This window comes from Anabrus simplex, chromosome 2, assembly GCF_040414725.1.
Source record: "Anabrus simplex isolate iqAnaSimp1 chromosome 2, ASM4041472v1, whole genome shotgun sequence".
Taxonomy (NCBI): Eukaryota; Metazoa; Arthropoda; class Insecta; order Orthoptera; family Tettigoniidae; genus Anabrus; species Anabrus simplex.
The window spans coordinates 271467321-271488247 of record NC_090266.1 but is presented as its reverse complement, the minus strand read 5'-3'; the positions used below and the strand labels follow the sequence as shown (position 1 = coordinate 271488247).

At 38.8% G+C, this 20927-nt stretch overlaps 1 protein-coding gene across 1 annotated transcript in view; it reads right to left on the bottom strand.

Moving 5' to 3' along the window:
- Positions 1-223: 223 nt before the first annotated feature.
- The window catches only part of Gcn2 (eukaryotic translation initiation factor 2 alpha kinase Gcn2), a 731408-nt gene continuing 710704 nt past the window's right edge, over positions 224-20927 (bottom strand). Inside the window, exons 26-28 of the mRNA XM_067140578.2 lie at positions 15664-15830; positions 14572-14702; positions 224-340 (exon numbers count right to left, since the gene is read on the bottom strand). Coding sequence (XP_066996679.1) covers positions 14576-14702; positions 15664-15830 — 294 coding nt within the window. The 3' untranslated portion in view covers positions 224-340; positions 14572-14575. The remainder of the gene's footprint in view (positions 341-14571; positions 14703-15663; positions 15831-20927) is intronic.

Genomic DNA, 20927 nt, shown 5'->3' with positions numbered 1-20927 from the left:
AAAAAAAAAAATTCATCTTAAAATGAATATTTTACAGTAGTCACTAGGAATTGCATTACTTCTATTTTTATGAAAATAATGCATTTAAACCAAACCTCAAAAAACTACAGTAAAATCTTTAATACATATCAACAGTGCCATCAGATCTAAATGATAGAAATCTAAACTGAGAGTGAGTTTTGGCAACACAATACGGCAGATTAAACAAATACGATATTTGACTGTCATATAAAAATTTCATCAATTACTTTAAAATACTTTGGAGACACTTCCTTGAATTTTCTTTCTCAGAGACACAATTTCTTCATTGGATACTGCGTTTGAGTCATCCAGTGCCCTCCTAGAAACAGAAAATCAAATAAAATTATTCACAAGCCTTTTCTTTTATTCATGTCAGAGGTACCAATATATACAAGAAAGAGATACTGAATATATGTACTGAATATTAAAAATATACATGAACAAATTAATTGTATATAGTTATAAATGAAGCACTTGAAAAATTTCCATATGAAGTATAACAAATGGAAGAACATACATAAAAGTCAAAAAGGAGAAATCAAGTATTACATGAAAATATCTACACTATATACAGAATGAAGCAAAATTCGCGCACTCGGGCGTTGCAGCGCGACTCCTCACATGCCAGCAATAAAAAGAGTCTCTCACAAAAGTTTGTCCTGCAAGTATATCTGGCAGAAAAAGAACGTTGAAAAGTGGCAATCTGGCAACACTGTAACCACATGTAGGGTAACTACCTCTGTCAGCACATACTAGTCGTGCTGTACAGTTGGTGCAGTGGATAGAGTTTTGGGTTAGCATGCATGAGCTCGAGGGTTCGATCCTGGGTTGAGGCGCACTTTTTTATTTGCTAATTTCCATCGGACACTACATACTGTAATACAGCAAGACAACGTTTCTTAGGTCACATGTATCCTACATTTACAAAATATAGTAAAGCTGAACACGTAACGCATCTAGTAGATGAAGAGGTGCGAATAAATTCACGCCCACGACGTGGAAAGGGCGTCTTTCAAAGCTGACTAATGGAAATGAATGTTCGTCCATTTCTAGGATCGTAGTATGTAAGTGCAAATGGTTTCTAGAGGACCCGCTGCAATCGCTGTTGACGATTAAGATGCCAGATACCATACCACCTGGACTACATTTACGAAATAAAAAACATACGCCTCAAACCAGGATCGACTCCCTCGACCTCCTGCATGCTAACCCAGAACTCCATCCACTGCATCAACTGTACAACACGACTATTGTGTGCTGACAGAGGTAGTTACCCTACATGTGGATACAGTGTTGCCAGATTGCCAATCTTCAACATCCTTTTTCTCCCGAATATACTCGCAGGACGAACTTATATGAGAGACATTTTTTTACTGCTGGCATGTGAGGAGTCGCGCTGCGATGCCCGAGTGCGCGAATTTCGCTTCACCCTGTATATCATTATAAAATATCAATGTATACATCAATAATAATAATATAATAATAATAATAAAATCACCCTGTATACATTATTTACACAAGTTGTGACCAATATTTGGCTACACTTGATGGCATTGTTTCCAGCCAGTGCCAATTCCAACCCTGTACATGAATCTGGGCATAGACGACAGTGCAAGAGATGCCTAGAAGTTTGTTCCTCTCCACATTTGCACAATGAGTATCCACCATGCATGATGCTCTATTTCATAAGATTGTCCTTAGATACTGCAATGCTGGTGCGCAGTCTGTTTAACAACTTCCATATACACCATCCCTCTTCGTGACCAGGTGGCAACTTTTCTTCAATTTCAACACGTTCCAGATGATCTGGGCACCTTTGTTTCCATAGCTCAACCCTGATCTTTTTTGGGTCAGAATCAAGTGGAGCAGAAGACTGTGGTAAACTCTTCCTGGACTTCAGTCGACCTGGTGGTGGCTGATTTTCATGAAGGGGATGGGCTGAGATGCTGCAAACCTTTTGTCCCTCGATATTAGCGGCCACCTCACGTCTAATATCAGGTGGGGCTATACCTGCAAGTGAACACAACTTCTGCGTGGGTGTTGGTTTTAAACAGCCTGCGATTATCCTGAAGGTTTCATTCAAGGCAATGTCGACTTTCTTTGCGTGATCTGATTTGTACCACACGGGACTAGCATATTCAGCAGCAGAGTAGCAGAGTGCTAGGGCAGTTGTCCTTACTGTCTGGGGATGGGCACCCCATCCAGAACTAGTTACCTTATGCAGTAGGCAGTTTCGCGATGAAACTTTTGCTTGAGTTTGGTGCAGTGTGCGGTGAAGGTCAGCGAACAATCCAGGGTAACACCAAGGTAAACTGGAGTATTGCTGTGTTCCAGCTCCATTCCTTTCCAATTCACACGCAGCTACTGCGGGGCTTCTTTGTTCTTTAAAATGAAAGGCGCACACATTAGTTTTCAAATTCACAAGCTAAAATTATGATAAATTTGACATATTCCTGTCATAAAAAAAAAAAAATTTGGATGCTAATGCCAGGTAATCCAATTATCTGATGCCAGGGCAGCTGTAGAATTCAATCAGTATTGTTTGAACAGTGGAAGAAAGAATAGCATAAAGTCTGCTAAGAATGCCAAACAGCAAATAATAGGCCCCATTATTCTATTATACGAGTGTTCATTTATGATTTGCATGCTCGTTCAAAGTCCGCTCCAGCCGTCAGGAAATCATTTGAGAAAAAATTCCCAGATATTTGAATTCCACGTTGTAATGAGTTTTGTAAGTTAGTTAATAACTTTTCTGCCTTGGAAAGTGTTCATGATAAGTAGCGAAGATAATGTCATACAGTGGCCATAGAAGAAAATATTGACACTGCACACTGCATAGAAAATTCCCCTAAATAACACCTCTCCATCACTATCAGAAAGCAAGAATTTCTTGTGGTTCAGGCACAAAGTTACTTGGACTTAAAACTCTATAAAGTTACTATGGTGGACTGTGGAATTAGAAGAACATGTTCAATAGTTCAGTGACCTCGGGTCCTCTCCGAATGATTAATTGGAATATATGTAGCTGAAAGATCAAGAATAGGAGATATGTGTTTTCCATACTGGTATATGGAATGGATAGGTTGACTTTAACCCAGGTCTTGTGCAAGAAACTGGAACCCTTTGAACTGTGGCTTTACCAGCAGAAGTTCATATATTATGGATAGAGAAAGTGAGCAATACTGAGGTGATGGATAAGCTCTATAAAACCAAAAAAAACAGAAGCACAACATCGCTATGCATTAAAAGACGGAAGCTAGAACATTTTGGACACAACGCATAACGAAAAATGGCAATGCAAAGGAAAATATGATATCAGGGACCTGGCCGGTGAAGACCTTTATGGCTTAGAACCTGTGGGACTGGTCTCAGAAGAACGTGGAAGATATTTTCCACACAACAATATCCAGAGTTCACTTAGTTTAGATTAGCTTGCCAATCTTTGATAGAACAAGAAGAAGAACATAAATAAAATTAAACTGGATAGACCTCTATGTAAGATTAGATTTTGTAGATGTATTCTGAATTAAGTGTATGATGGAAAAATTAACACTTATACCATTCTGTTTTTGAAAATAAAAATGGCTTAAAAATAAATGGCTTGCACAATACCCAAATTTAACCCCTCTTGGAAACTTATAGTGTTTAACTTTATCTTTTAATGATAAAGTTTACTAGACAAATCTGCAAATTTCAGAACAGAAAGGTAGTACCTGCCAATAAAAAACTTAATTTCTCAGAGAAAATTAAGGCATAAAATGCAGACTCCAGAAATGTGTGGAAAAAGAAGGCAGGCAATTCCAGCATCTCCTTGTGAAGCATGGGTAAGTATATAACCTTTCAATCGTGTTAAAATTTATTAGAGTTTCACTCTAATGTTGCCACCATTGACCCTTGTGTACGTGAATGCCCATCAGTGAAGGCTTATCAGTTGATGCAGTTCCCAAGTCATCAAATAATTGGACAAATTGGACGAGTTACTCTTACAGTTGTCTAGCCCAGAGGTGTACAGATTCTGTTTTCAACTTGCTCATGCTTGCTTGAAGAGCAGGCAGGCAAGCTGGTTGTAGGTAAACATAATAGTACAGGCAGGCTGCTGCACTCCTGTCCAGGTCAAGCAACAGGCAACTTAGCTTTCGTTCTTTCTTCTTCCCATTGTACTGCAAAACGTTAACATTAAGGTCGGCTCCTCTTCTCCCTCAAGTGTCCGTAACTTTGTCAGGTAAAATAAATCATCTATCTATCTATCTATCTATCTATCTATCTATCTAAGATCAATAAATTAAAGCTCCTTTGAACATCTTAAGAAATGGTCATTAATGTCCTCATCATAATCTAACATTTTATCAGATGGGCCCCTCATATTCTAAAAAAAAAAAGTTTTCATGGCATCTTGGGGGGGGAAGCTGAACTGACTGCAGTATGTCAAAATAGTAGTTCCACTGAGTGGTATTTTTTTTGCTTTATGTTGTACCAACATAAGTGGGTTTTATGGCAACAATGGGATAGGAAAGGGCTAGGAGTGGGAAGGAAGTGACCGTGGCTGTAATTAAGGTACAGCCCCAGCATTTGACTGGTGTGAAAATGGGAAACCATGGAAACCATCTTCAAGGATGCAGACAGTGGGGTTCAAACCCACTATCTCTCGAATGCAAGCTCCCAGCTGCGCATCCCTAACCGCACAGCCAAATCACTCGGTAGTGAGTGGTACCATACTTTTCTAATGATGAATTTAACATCACTCATAAGCATCTTCTTTTAAACTATACAACCAGAGATTTTACTGAATGTATAATATCTAATACATGAGGAACATTTTCTTTCAAACAGGTTTCGCTCTGAACATGCTTCAAAACCGTATTAATATGAGCCATGGATAGCAGACCTTTGTACATACTGAGGGCTTTAATGATATTGCTTTCTCGGTCTGGAAAAAATGTAATACTGTATTGCAAATGTGTTCCACAGACATGCTACACTTTTCGAACAATCCTCCAAGTCATTGTGATTATTTTCATGAATTTTTGAACAGTCCTGAAATGCAGAACACATTAATGCAGTATAAATTTATCCAAGTACCACTCACCATTTGTGTACAGTAGATATAATTTATCGACAGATTAGTTAAACTTGCGTCCGATTCCTTGACGGAATGGTCAGAATCGAGGCCTTTGTTTCAGAGGAACCTGGGTTCAATTTCCAGCAGGGCCGGGGATTTTAATTGCATATGGTTCATTACTTTGTCTCGGGGAACGGTATTTGAGTTTGTCCCAATATGCCTAGCCTTCTCTTCATATATACACAACACATTTCACTACCAAACAAATCAGCAACACGCAATAGTAAACACATCCTTTTATATAGGATTGGCATTATGAAGGACATCAGGACGTAATGGCTGGTCCAGGTTCACATGTGTACAGTAACCTGCGACGCCACCAGGGTGTGGGAAACGCAGCAGCAGCAGCAGCAGCAGCAGCAGCAGCAGCAGCAGAAGAAGAAGATTAGTGATATTTGCACGGTTACCAAACTGAATACCATGCACTATATCGGAAAGCAGTTTACTACGCACTTATCTGCGAATGCTTGTACTTCCCTAGCTACTGTTATTCAAGAGGGTATATCATCTTTCACATCCACTGAGCAATATTTTTTATCCATTTTAATCAATGCCTGCTCCAAATGAAAAGTGGTCTCAAGTCCTTGGCATACATTTCTATGCATTTGCCAGCCATCAAGCTTTTGTCCTCCTTTAAAATACAGTATTTATAGACTGTGGTAAGTTTTGTTCAAATTTATTTTCAATTTACAATTTGCATTACCTCTCACTGACACAGACATGTCTTATGGCGATGATGGGAAAGGAAATAGCTAGGAGTGGGAAGGAATTGGCCGAGGCCTTAATTAAGGTACAGCCCCAGCTTTTGCCTGGTGTGAAAATGGGAAATCACGGAAAACCATCTTCAGGGCTGCTGACAGTGTGGTTCAAACCCACTATCTTCCAGATGCAAGCTCACAGTTTCGTGCCCTAACCACATGGCTAACTCGCCCGGTATTGTTCATATTTGTACACGACATACCTGAAACTCCTGAATGCGTGCACAGTAGCCTTTTACAAAAATTGTATTGCGAGAAACCTAATGGCTTACATGATGCCTGATCATAAACACACAAATATTTTTTGTATATTAGACTTCAACCATGTTTCATTACTATTACAAATGGGAAACCACAGAAAACCATCTCAGGTATGTCATGTGTACAAATATGAACAATACCGGGCGAGTTAGCCATGTGGTTAGGGGCACGAAACTGTGAGCTTGCATCTGGGAGATAGTGGGTTTGAACCACATTGTCAGCAGCCCTGAAGATGGTTTTCTGTGGTTTCCCATTTTCACACCAGGCAAATGCTGGGGCTGTACCTTAATTAAGGCCACGGCCGCTTCCTTCCAACCCCTAGGCCTTTCCTATCCCATCGTCGCCATAAGACCTATCTGTGTCGGTGCGACGTAAAGCCCCTAGCAAAAAAAAAAAAAAAAAAAAAATTATCAGAGCTTGAACTTGGTGTCCGTGCCTTGCTTGCGAAATGGCAATAAAATATGATATGCCTGTGATGAGTTTGCAAATGATGATGAGTAAGCAAAGTATTTGAATACTGTAGACTTTACTATCAAGGGACACCTTGACCCTGATCACTCTTCATCGGGTCACTCGTCGTTTCATTGTTTCACCATATCCCACACATTTTCGATTGGCGACAAGTCCGGTGATCAGGCGGGCCAAGGCAACAGTCTGACATCCTGTGATAACAAGAAGGCACGTGTTCATGCAGCAACATGTGGTCGTGCATTGTCCTGCTGAAATATGGCGTCTGGGGTGTCGTGCAGAAAGGGTATGGCTACTGGTCGCAGGATGTCATTCACATAGGTCAGACTGGTCACAGTGCCCTGGACACGCACCAACTGTGATTTGTGTTATACCCGATAGCATCCCACGCCATAAGGCCTTAAGTTGGCGCTGTATGTCTCGTGCGAATGCAGTCAATGTGATGCCTCTCCCGCTGTCTGCGGCAAACCAAAATGCAGCCATAATTTAAAACAAACAGAACCTGGATTCGTCCGAGAACACCATTGTAGGCTAGCACGTTTATGCACATTAGTCAAACGTAGGCAGAGAAGTGGATGACGCGCCGGTAACCCAGACTGTAATAAAGAGCGAAGGACTGTCACTCCTGATAGCGTATGATGTGTTACACTGTTCCACTGTTGCACCAGAGCCGAGAAGGACGCAGATCTGTCCTTCAATGCCATTCGGATGACGTGTCGATCTTCTGGGCGGGGGTGTGGGGTGGGGGAGGGAGAGTGGGGTTGTCTGGGTGGTGTGACCAGACCCATCTTGTCGTATTCTACGGCCTTCTGTGAACCATTCTGTACACGTTCGTTGTACTGCCGACACACTTCGTACCACATGAGCAGCAATTTCCTGGATGGATGCATCATGTTCACTCATGCCAATAATGCGTCAACTCACTCATCTGATGGTACGGTTCTGTCGTATATTTACAAGGCATCCTGCATGTCTTCTCAAGTCACACTGATCCATTACCTTCAGTTTATAGCGACAACGAGAGCCACAGGCACATTTTACTGGTCGATGGTGATGCACCGAGATATCAATGTGGACCTTGAACCTGAGGGCCGACATGGTTCAAATGCTAATCATTTCTTCAGAACATACTAATGCACATGTCCTTTGAATATGAGCTTCCTATCTCTAGTCTTTCAAGGTGACCTTGTTTTTATGAACATGAATGTAGTTACCACAGGTTTCAGGAGTACCTCTGGCGTCAACCTCAAAGAATTTTAGACCTGCAGTCCTGCAAGTGTACTTGTGCCTTGCAATACATACGCATGGCCAGTAGGCAGTAGTGATCGGTCTTTGAGTGTTAAAAGCTTAGAGCAGTAATCGCAAAAATCGTATATATATTCCATTATAGCGAACCACATCACACACCAGTTTAAGGTATTAGGTCCAAATAAGAATGATTGTTAAACCTAAGATGCTGATCACATATTGAACTTTGAATCTTGAAATATTTCTCACAAATGCCTTAAGGCACTGGCAAAATATTATCTGACTTATGACAGGCCACTCTTTTTGTGATGAGCCATCTATATTTTAAGAATGTTTTTGTGCGGTTTGGAGCATTCAAGGTCAAGGGTGTCCCTTGTAAGACTGACTGTGAGAATAATGTTTACATGCTCCATTATTAAAGTTCTCCAAGATGAGTGCATGACAGAAAAAAAGCTTTCACCTCCAGTGCAACATTTGACTTCTTTAAAAATGACAAAAGAGCATATGAAATGTTTTCTAGCTTCAGTCCTTGGTGAACGTGTAAGGAAAACGAGCCTATAGCTGTGTGATTCCTGGTCCAGATGTAAGTTTTCCAAATAAATGTGTTATACTTAAGATAATGCAAACCTCGTGATGTGTTGCTTGACTCCACATGAATGTTTTGCTGGACATGTTTCTGCAAGTTTCTTTCAAACATTTATGCTGCAAGTGTCTTGTATCTCTTGATAACAGATGTGCTGCATAGCTTGTTAGCTTATCTGCTGCTCACGTAAAACACATTTGTTCTACTAACCGGATAGTGCTTCTATTAGTCTTCAGAGTACAGCTATGGGATTTCAATGAAGCAGTTAAAGCAGAGTGGAAGAGAACAATATTCACATCTCACTAAAGCCACATTTTTACATTCAGCATCTCCTTTGCATTCAAATAGTCCAATATCAATATCCACACTAATTACATTTTCAAGCAATGGTGTGGGTGTACTGCCGTACGTTTGCCGAGGACAGCATGCTACATGATTGGTCGAATGTCGTATTCTCCAATGAGAGCACGGTTTCCACAGCAAACGATGGGCCAGTATGTGTTTTTTGCCCTTTCAACACTTGACACAATCCAGCATACAAGGCTGAGTATCGGTTTTCTACACTTGTATCTGTTGTGTGTTGTTCTTGGATGAGCTCTCACAGGATAGAAATGTTGCACAGAATTGAGCAATGTCTGCTCTAGGTTATAATGTGTACAGTTTAGAGAATGTACACATCCTAATTAGTTCAGGAATGGTTTGCCAGACAGGGTTAGGTCGAGCTTATTGACTGATCTCTGTATGGGGCAGACATGAATCCCATCAAGAACGTGTGGTCCGAGACAAAGGGAGTAATGATGGAGACATGGCCCAATCCCATGCCAAGGTAGGAAGTGACGACAATAAGTATGCCTCTGCCCTAATCGATTCGATGGCCACACACTTTGGCGAGGTAATGTACTATGACGATATAGTTCCTTTTACTGAGAGGACCACCAACGGCCCTTTTCATGGTCACAAATAAGCCCACTCACTGTCAGTAATGGTATGATAAAACAAAGGAAGTTACATGACTCACCACATGTCAGAGTAGAAATAAAAATATTTTACCGTACTAAAACTCACTCTTGACATCAGAGGCAAATGGCAGATCTCACAATTTAGCATGCACGTCTACCGCCTTGGCTGACAGAGCCTGCACATTCAAAGGCACTTCACAAAACTACTGCACGACCGCAGGACGAAGTATAATGCATTCATTACAACATTACGACTAATGTGGCCAATGCACTATAATATCCCGGGCTGAGATATGTAACAGGCTGTGTCCTATGGTCATATAAGGACAATAAAATAGAATGTGACTCAACAAGGCCATGTTGCATGCCATATCTTCCCACTTGTACATGTTGCAGGCAACCATATCTTTCAGGGGATGCCCACTTTCTATGACAGGAAGTTTATGTGCTGATCTCCCTGATGAATGTCAAGAAAGTTAGTCAAGAAAATGTTGAGAGGTCCCGTCCCCCAAGTCAGGATAGTGGAAAGCAGGAAATTGTTGAATTAAGTTTGAGTTGAGTAACTTTGAATTAATGTGCTACATGAATGTATGAAGAATAAAAAAACTGAAGGAAACTTCTGGATATTACAGTTTATTTATTCTTCAGAAAACAGACTATTTATGTGAGAGGACCGATAGGAAGATAGATTAGGTGATGTATTTAACATTTCCTGAATTGTCATAGATTTTAACACGTTTGTGGCCGCTCGGATATTGGTACCTGTTCCTGCCATACAGTAATACTCTGTTTGCTTAATGAAGTTAATTTCTGTGTCCTTATGCATTTTAGATTATCATTTGAAGTATTTCAATAAATGTTTTGTGCACAGGAGTCACGACACATCAACACTACCGATGAGTTTTTTTGCCTCCGGCACCATTTGACACAGAATCTGTGTTTTGACAGGTAATGAAATGGATTGAAGGAAATAAATTTTTTTTTGTCTGTAGACCCAATTACTTTTCTACAACAGATAAATTCATTTTTGAATATTTCTCACAAAAACTGTGTGTAGTAAATGTTTTATTAGGACACTGCTGTGTGAACAATCACTGTGCAACATACATAGCCAATTTAGAGCCTATAATAGTGTGCAGCAACAAGTACAGATAGATATGGCATATTTGCAGCCAGTTACTTCTGTCTTTTGTGGAATTCCATAAAGTATTGCTCAAGACACTAGCCTGACTGTCCTGGACACTTGCTGCAATAAAACATGCTGTCCTGTGCACCCCTCTTCGTAACACTGTCTGCACGGCTTTCACAATTTACACCCATTCTCCTCAGCCACCACATATCTCCCGGATGCAAGCTCACAGCCGCGCGCCTCTACGCGCACGGCCAACTCGCCCGGTAGCTCTGATAATTTCCAGAACAATAAAGTGTCTTGTCAAGCTATAGGGAATAATGGAAATTGCTCCCCTTTCTTGTTCTACAAAAATCATCCTCAATTCCCATCGCCAAAACTAATTAGAGTTTAATTAGGCACCTGCAACAAGAGCACAATTGTATTCTCGTCAATTTTAGCGAGAGTTGGGAGGAGTATGATCGCACTCCTTGGCGCTCTAAAAGTTAATTATTAATTTCAGCTGTTGATGCCCACTCTCTTGATGAAGCTGGGAAGCAGAAATAAGCTTGTCTGGAGGCTGAGAGGAAATGGATGAGAAAAAGAAAACTAGGTTTGAAGAAGAGAAATCTCATCTATGTATGTAAAGATGGCAGTGCATGACAATGTGGACACTGTTCTTTTATATTATCATTTCTTGTCTACTTTTTTTTTCACACTTGTCATACTGACCTGTCATTGCATTTATATTGGTATATGTTCCTACCAAAGTTCACAGCTTACTGTACACTTGCCACTTACTAGTTTGTTCCTTCCATTACTTATATTAATCTATCAGATAAGAAAGCTCGTCAATTTAAAGGCAAGGGACATATTTTATAATAATCCCTGTATACCAGTGTGGACAGAAAGTGATAACCTGTATTACAGTAGTGGCTGTAGATTACTCAACAATGATTCCCCCCTAAAGTAAGAATGGATGATCTAGTACTTAAAATATCAGAATATATTACCCTAATATTTTACTGAAGCAACACATATCAAACAGATGCCAAATTATCTCATGGCAAACCACCAAACTTCAGTTTCCAGGTCATATAATGGAGCATGTCCCCTTGAGTTCAGCTAAAATGATCTGTAACACTACCATTGGCAATAGTTGTGTGGCTAAGTATGGTGTCTAAGTTAGAGTAGCTATGGCTGTTGAGGAGAACCAGGGAAAAAATTCTTGCACTGACGGTGGCCATACTGAGTATAGGTATTCACAGATAAAGTATTTTCATCACTGACATACTAAGAAAATGGTTGGACAACATTATATTTCAAGATGTGGAGCAAATATCCCAATTCTAATCCCAAGTTCTTTGAAGAAACTTTGGTACTGCAGACACAATAAAATATCCTATGCATATTGTATAAGACTCTCAGAATAATAAGCAAGGTGTCATGCTAAAATTCTCTTTCAAGGCAAAATGACAGCACTTGGCAAGATTGCAATGAATCTAACATATGAACCAGAACTACAACACATGATTTTTTTGTATACATTGTTCCTCTCACTAAGATTTCTTTTCTGCCCTTAGTGCTTCAACATTGTCCTAACATCAGAGGTTCCAACATTTGAAGTGAGTTTTCAGTAATCCCCCTCCACCCCAGAAATTTTTGAGTCAAATCCAAAGTATCACGTACCTTCTCGATAATAAAATCCCCTTTGCCCTTCCCTTCAGCAGTCTATTCTGAAATTATTACACAGCAAAAATGCACATTACCAGTTAGTTCCATCATTAAATATTCTTTGTAGCTTGTTTTGCACCCAGCAGCAGCTTTTTCCTTGAAGTATCCTTCCCCCTCTGGTGTAATTTTTGCCTTCTGAACCATAAGAGTTTCCAGTGCAGATGTGCTAATGTAGACCTGAATTTCCTCAGATTTTTCCTATCAACACTGAAAACCCTTTCTGTGGGAGAGAGACTGTCAGATACACTTAATACTGTAAATTCAATATTACATACAGTTTTATAAAGGAAAAGAGCTCTTTCAATCACAATGACTTTTCAATGCTCACGTGTAGCAAAAGAAGTGACGATCGAAGTATTGTTCCCATCTCACAAGCGATGAAAAGTGGAGGGTTGAGTAATAATGCTCAAAAGGATTAATTTTTCCTGCTTTCCTTTTTTTCTCGTATAAATTTGTTTTAGTGGTATTGTCGCTTTTTCGTAATAATATCCCCTTTGAACGTAATGCCGTAATCGCGAGGTGAAATCCGTAATAATTACGGATAATCCGTAATAGTTGGCACCTCTGTAACATGTACATGATTTCAGCAACACTGTGATAGGAAAGTACTAGGAGTGTGAAAATAGACGCTGTGGCCTTAGTTAAGGTTTAATTCTGACATTTGCTTGGTGTGAAACTGGAAAACCATGAAAAACCATATTCAGGCCTGTCGGTTGTTAGGTTTGAATCCCCTATCTCCCAAATGCAAGCTTACAACCACACAACACAGTTAGATGCAAGGTTGCAACTCTATGGATTTTTTTTTTTTGTTATTTGCTTTACGTCGCACTGACACAAATAGGTCTTATGGCGACGATGAGGCAGGAAGAGACTAGGAGTGGGAAGGAAGTGGCCGTGGCCTTAATTAAGGTACAGCCCCAACATTTGTCTGGTGTGAAAATGGGTAACCACGGAAAACCATCTTCAGGGCTGCCGACAGTGGGGTTTGAACCCACGATCTTCCGAATACTGGATACTGGCCACACTTAAGCAACTGCAGTTATCGAGCTCGATGCGGCTGTATGGAGGGTGGCCGAACTGCTGCAGGCCAAAAGATTGTATGAGAGCTTGCATTTGAACAGCACCCACTGACTACCATCTCTTTCTGCATGATTTAGAGAAATGGTTTTCCTTGCAAGAGGAGACTTCTACAGCAAGGATTTACAAAACTTGTCCAAAGCTATGACTAACGTTTGAATAAATATGGATATTATGTAGAAAATTAGCTGAAGGTATATAAAATGGAATTAAAAAGAAAAGGAATTAACCAATAATATCTAGTGGTTCTTGTTTTATCGACTAACAGACATTGATTAAAATATATCCCTCAGGCACCCTCTAGATCAGCGACAAACAAAAAACAAAAGTGGCCTAAAGATATATGCATTGAAAACTCCCCCATCCCCCACCGTTTACACAGTTTCCTGCAAACTAAAAGAAATTCACCCATTTTGCTGATCTTCTATCTGGACTTACTCCTGGTACATTTGTTTTAACAGACATGAGCCACAACAGATAGATTATCATGCAATCCAACTGTTCACCCATTCCAAGGACTTTTGCTACTTCTTGCTGAATCTCACTGATTGTACTTGAACCCTTTCAGAACCCAAAATGCTTTTTGTAACATTAGTCCTTCCTCCATACTTCTAGAATGTAGTTCAGTAGAATCCCTTACCTAATTTTGTAAATTGTGCAAGTAAGCCTATCTGGTCTATAATTATCATGTTTGGTTTTATCTTCTATAACTTAGTAAACTTTTGTAAATGGAGGCCTGTCTACAACAAACTTGATATTAGTATCTGACTTTCCTAACCTCTACTCTAGTTGCCTACCTTCTTCTCCAGCATTTTCCAGATCAATGCACAGCATTCTTATTACATATTTTGGGGTTAGATTATGCTTTAAGAACTCAGTTTGGCAATAAAACATTATTTGGTAATTCATTCTTGTCCACATGATCCTCACACAATCACTTCCAAATACCATCAGTGTCTCTACAGTACTTAATTTTTTACCTGACATGTGCAGCACACGCAACTTAAAATCAACACGTTTCAAATAATACAAGCAGGACTTAACTTCCGTCCTAAGTCAATACTGATACAGTACAGCCATGATATCAAAAAATTTGAAAAATTTCTGATACCGGTAATTACTTGGAAAATGGGTATGATGCACAAACCAACACTCTCTCTCTTTCTCTCTCTCTCTCTCTCTCTCTCTCTCTCTCTCTCTCTCTCTCTCTCTCTCTTTCTTTTATTCCTTCTTACCTCATTACATTAGAAGTTTAAATCCATTGTCAATTATACTGTACAGAAATATGACAGGACTATTTTTTTCACTTTTCAATTCCATAACTTCATCACAGATCCTTTTTATATACTTCTTATGGTGAGAATGCCTGGGGAAAAAAAAATATATATTCTGTAAATTCATGAAAATGATATCTAAGGCAAGCTGAAACACTGAACAAAATAGTTTTTTTTTAATTTCACAACTACCTGACAGAGATATGTAAAACTGTAACAATACTCATGACTGAAGACAATGTTATCTAACAGTTCCTATCGAGTCCACAGGATCATATAAACTCCTTCATTACAACAGCAAAGTTGGTCCAGAGAAATGAATTTGTGAAATGTCCAATTTCTCCTATTAGCTACTTTCGGCCAAAGCAGTTCAGCATTTTAAGAGTTCTTTATATCATTACACTTATAATTCTTTCCTCCTGAGACAAAAAAAATTAAAAAATTATCAGTTGCTCGATAAATATGTCAAAAATGTTTATCACACTTTACATTCATATCTATGCAATAAGTATATACTTTGTTACAATAGTATAACTGCAGGGATATCCAAATTACTTGAAAGTTCTGTGAAACGAAATGGCGTATGGCTTTTAGTGCCGGGAGTGTCCGAGGACATGTTCGGCTCGCCGGGTGCAGGTCTTTTGAATTGACTCCCGTAGGCGACCTGCGCGTCGTGATGAGGAAGAAATGATGATGAAGACAACACATACACCCAGCCCCCGTTCCAGCAAAATTAACCAATGATGGCTGATAAGTATATTTGTAACAATGTACCAAGTCAAAAGATTATTGATCTTTTGGCACTGCTGAAGAAGAGGGTAACTGGCTCTCGAAACATGTACGGGAATTAGGTATAAGAAAATATGTAAAGTATTGTTCTATAGAAACTTGAATATAAGTCAATACAGACAGGATTAACCAACCTGGTGAAAATAATCAATAATGGATATATATATTAAAAATATACAGTAACTTACATATTTACATTTCTACATTTAAAAAATTAGGGTAAGAAAATAAGAGTAGACAGAATACTTCTTGAATAAAACTTACTTTTCTGTGACAAGAACCACGCTCTTCTGAAAATCCTGAATATCAGAATTTAAATCGAGATTGATGGCCAATGTCTTGATCACTTCTATTTCAATGCAAAGCACAAGAACTTCCACACGAATTCGTGATGAAAATTGCTGAAGTGTAGGAGCAATATGTGACATTGCCTGCAAGGGAAAAACAATTATTATTTTATTCCTTGCGTGTTTTCTTTTTCCCCCTCTTGGTTTTACATCATACCACCTCAGACAGGTCTTATGGCAAGGATGGAATATAACAAAGCCAGGACTAGGAAATAATTGATCATGGCCTTAATTAACATACAACCCCAGTATGACCTTTTGTCTGTCAAGAGTTCGAACCAACCATCCGCTGAATCCAAGCTAACAGTTACAGAACCCTAACACTGCAACCAACTAGCTTGGTGTACCTTGTTTCATGTTAAGAAAATTTGTTCAAATATTATAATTTAACAATACTCTTCATTTTTGTTTACTAAACTAAAGATACAAAAAAAAAAAAAAAAAAAAAAAAAAAGTAAAATCTGCTTTAGGGATGGGTTAATTTGACTCACAAAACACTAATTTTAAAAGAAATGAACACCTCTTAAAAAGTCATGACTGTGCAATTTGTTAAGCAAAATGAAAAAGCATTTTTATACATGACCTATACAATGTGAATCAGGTCAAATATGGAGATGAAAATGTTGGGACGACAACAATGATGATAAGATTAGCACCACTGCAACGCAGGACCCCCTTAGCAGTGAATCAGGAGACGGTCCCCTATAGACCTTAGGAGAACAAACACCTATGGTGCTCCAGAGAATGAGATGAGGCTATAGAGGCCAGATGACTAGCATGGATCAAATGGAACCAAAATAAGACCGAAGCCAATCTACAAGCCATTTTTACATAGAGGAAGAGCATGACCAGCAACATAAGAAGGGCAAAAAGGAGGCACAACAAAGAACTGATCAAGAAAGCACAGGAGGACTTTGAAAGAAACAAATCTAGAGACTTATATACAATGGCTTCAAACAACTAATGTCACTGTTCGCGCCCCCTACCTTACATCTCTGGAGAACAGACAGATCACTGTGCCTCAGCAAAAATGAACTCACCAAGATTCTCGCTAACTACTTTCAAGCATTTCTAAATACCACAAACCTGCTCAATGTCTCCCAGTTTTAGAACCTAATAATCCTAATACTGAGCACATCCCTCCTCCCACATATGAGGAAGTTACAGAGATCATAAGACTCCTCAAAAGCAAAAAAACCTCTGGGGAAGACTGGATAGTAACAGAAATGCTGAAACAAGCCACAGGACACACCTTCAGGCACATACAAAAAGTCATCCTGGAGAGGTTCCGAGATGACTGGACGTCAGCCGTTATCTAACCGATCCACAAAAAAGGAAACAAAATAGACCACAGCAACTACAGAGAATATTACCCCTTGTAGTCACTAATAAGGTCTGTTTTCCTTTCAAGATCCTAGATGGGCATATAACATGATAGCTGGACAATGAGTTTGGAGGAATACCAAGCAGGGTACCAAGCATTGAGGTCTTGTACCAAACACGTACAAAACCTCAAGACCATCCTCCTATAAAACAACAAATGAGCCAGACAGTGGGTAGTTACCTTCTTTGACTTCCAGAGGGCATACGACTCCATGGATTGAACCACTCTCTTCAAAAGGACTCAACAAAATCAAATGGGGGGTGAGGCAAGCAGGGAGTATTTCATACACACTATTCAACTGTCTTGGAAAAGATCATCAGGGAATGGACCATAACCCTACCAGTGAAGATGGGATTAAGGATGGGGATCAACGCAGACAACCTAAGGATTCCATGCTTGGGCTTTGTTGATGACCTGCCCTTACTAACGAACAACATGCAATAGGCTACTATGTAACTCCAAACACTAAACTCAATCGTGGCTAAAATGGGTTTCTTAATCAAATATGGAAAGACAAAGTTCATTAACAATATCAAAGACACACCTAGAATGATGAGAGTTGGTGATACCAAACATATCAAGAGAGCCAAAACTGTCAAGTACCTTGAAGAATGGATTTCAGAAGACCCCAGTGAAACAGTAGCTGTTGAACAGAGGAGAATCAAACTAGACAAGGCATACCATGCCTGCAGAAAACTGTAAACCTCAAAACATCTATTACTGAATGTCAAACTATGACGCTATAATGCAGTAGTCAGGCTGTCAGTCCTCTACGCAACAGAGTGTCTATCTCTAACCAAGAAGACTCCACTAAGAGCATTCGAAGTACAAGAAAGGAAGTTCCTGAAAAAGATAGTAGGATCAAGGATCCTACCAGATTGAAGGCAATGAATTCTGCCAACACCAAAGAAACTTCACAGAAGCCATCAAAAGAAGAAGGGTGACTTTCTATGGACACCTGTACAGTATGGACCCCCCCCCCCCCACAGGCTGTCAAGTAAGATCTTCAAAGTAACCAACAATGGTGAAGCCACTGGATCCCTGTGGATCTTGTAGAACATATTAATCAAGGCACAATAACTAACAGGAGTAACTACCTCTTAAGTATTGAAACCAGACACATCCTAACATCCCTTACAGATGCTTAATTTTAGCAGCAAATCTTGGGTGAAGAACTCAACTGAATTTTGTAATAATGTAAAGATTTTAAACTACAACTTTCACATACGATTCATTCTTTTGACATTCCCAATATGTATCCAAACATTCCAGTTAAGGATACTATTAACATTATTAGTGATAATCTTCCTAAATACAGCAAACTCAGTACATTTGAAATAGACAATTTCATGAACATTTCAGTCTTTGCACTTCCCAACAAATTTTTCTCATTTAATGACAATATTTATTAACAAATGGGTCTTCCGATGGGAGCTCTGGCCTCGGGGATCTTGACAGAAATTTATGTAGATAACTTAGAGAAGTCTAAAATTCTTAACAACACCTGCTATGAGTCAGGTATGTAGATGATATTTTTGCTATAACTTATCAACGAATTACGAGTAGCTCTGTACTTTCAGATCAAATTACCACCCTAGACCACTAAATTAAGACTAACAACTCACTTCATTTTTTCCACATCACAGGGATGAGAAACAATTTCCCTTTCAAATATTTTCAGAATACCCACTCTAACTATTAATACCATCAGACAAGACTCTCTTCATCCCCGAAACCATAAGAGAGCACCTTTTATCAGTTTGATCAACAAAACTAAAAATATTCCCCAGTCACATGAAGACTTCAAAGGAGAAATTAAGACCATCCATGAAATTGCACTTGGTAATGGATATCCTAAAGATCATGTAATTAAAATTATCAACAAAGTCAATAGCAAACCTATTTCTACACTCATTAGGGATACAAAGGAAAACAATGATTTTGTTACTTTCACTTACACCAACAACATTTTCCAAATTACTAGTCTTTACAAGAAACAGAACTTCAAAATTCTTTTAAAACCAACAACACCAACAGTCAATTATTCTATAATCATCACAGCATCATCAGTAATAATAAAATATTTTTTGATTCAGGAATATACAAGCTCAAATGCACACAATGTGAAGTTTCATACGTAAGACAGGCAGAAAGAAGCCTTTTAATCTGCTACCAAGAACATGTGAATGCCAGAAGACATAATAAATTTTAAGCAATGAGCTCTCGTTTGACTGATTTTAACCACACTTTTCCTACAATACATCAGGACCTCACTATTTTATGTGCAGCAAATAAGGGCATTCTGATGAACGTGTATGAGAACATTTTCATCTGTTTGGACAAAAGGTTTAATCCCAATTTCAACCTTGATGAGATAAATGATAAATACCAATATAATATCCTTTTCGAAGAATTAATCAAATTTGTCCTCTTATTTAATGAAACAAAAAGAGCGCAATGAACCCAACACTTACTTTTTTTTTGCAAATTCTAATTTATTCTTCCACCTAATCAATACGTATAGTTTATGTCACTGAATAGTACTAGTTCCGACTGTCCACTGCAGCCATCCTCATCTATTCACCAAAAATTATTAGGACACAGTATCATTAAAATCAAATGGGGTGCAATCGCATAAGTTAAGATTAGAAAATACAAAAACAAAATACACATATATACACACATTTAAAAAGTTCAAACATTTAACACTTGGAGTAATGGTCTTGTGGATTTAAGTTCCAGAATGAGACTACAGTTGGTCACAGAATCCATGTAACTTGATATTTAAAGATAATTCAGTGCAGTTGCATTCAAATTGACATTTAATCAAATGAAAGTGACATAGAATGTCATTGTCTAACAATCCTGCAAGAGAATCATTATAAAAGTGTGAATATTAAACCTACATAATTTTAAAAATGAAATTAGCACAGTATTGTACAGGTGAAATCTATTAATTGTTGAGGTACATGCTGACTACTTTATAATGAAATTTATTCCATAAACGAACCCAACAGTCTCCTCCTTTCCGCAACTCAGCCCCACCCATTACATTCCCCTCCTCTCTCCTAACAGCTGCTCGCTATTCCATCCTAGCAGTCAACAGCTTTCACTCAGCCACACCAACACACAAACATGTGCAGCGGGGCCTGCAAGGGAGTAAGTGCTTCTTATATTTATTTATTTCTCTATTCCTTCCCATCCACAAATCTTGTTCCAATTCCTCAGTTTTCTTTTCTCTTTTTCTTTCTAGACTCCTTCTATAAGCATCCATTTGACTTGGCTTGATCTTCAAGTTATTTTATAGGGGCCGATGACCTTAGATGTTAGGACCCTTTAAAAAACAAGCATCATCAGTTATTTTATACACCATTTCCATTCATTACCAATTCGATGCTTTATGAGACAAACTTGTATCCTCGTTTTTAGAAAAAGGAGTTCCCCTATGTACACTAACTTTAAATTTAATGTAATATTTATCTGCCAAAGAAATCATTAGGACTACGCTTAAATGACGCTTCGTATCAGAAGACCTCAAGACTACTTTTAATGTGTTTTCTTCAGACTTTTCGTCTAGGCCATATTTTAATGAATGTTGCCAATCATTTTATAATACTAGTTACTTTATACAGTCGGATTTACAAATAAAAAGGGACTAGAAAAGCCCTACACTGTTCCTATTATTGTGCATAACTTGTTTTATACTTCTTATGGCCAATTTTAACTTATGTCGTTGAATGTTGGATCTCTTGTATCTTCATCAGCTGAAGATGTCCCTAACTAGGGGGACAAAACAT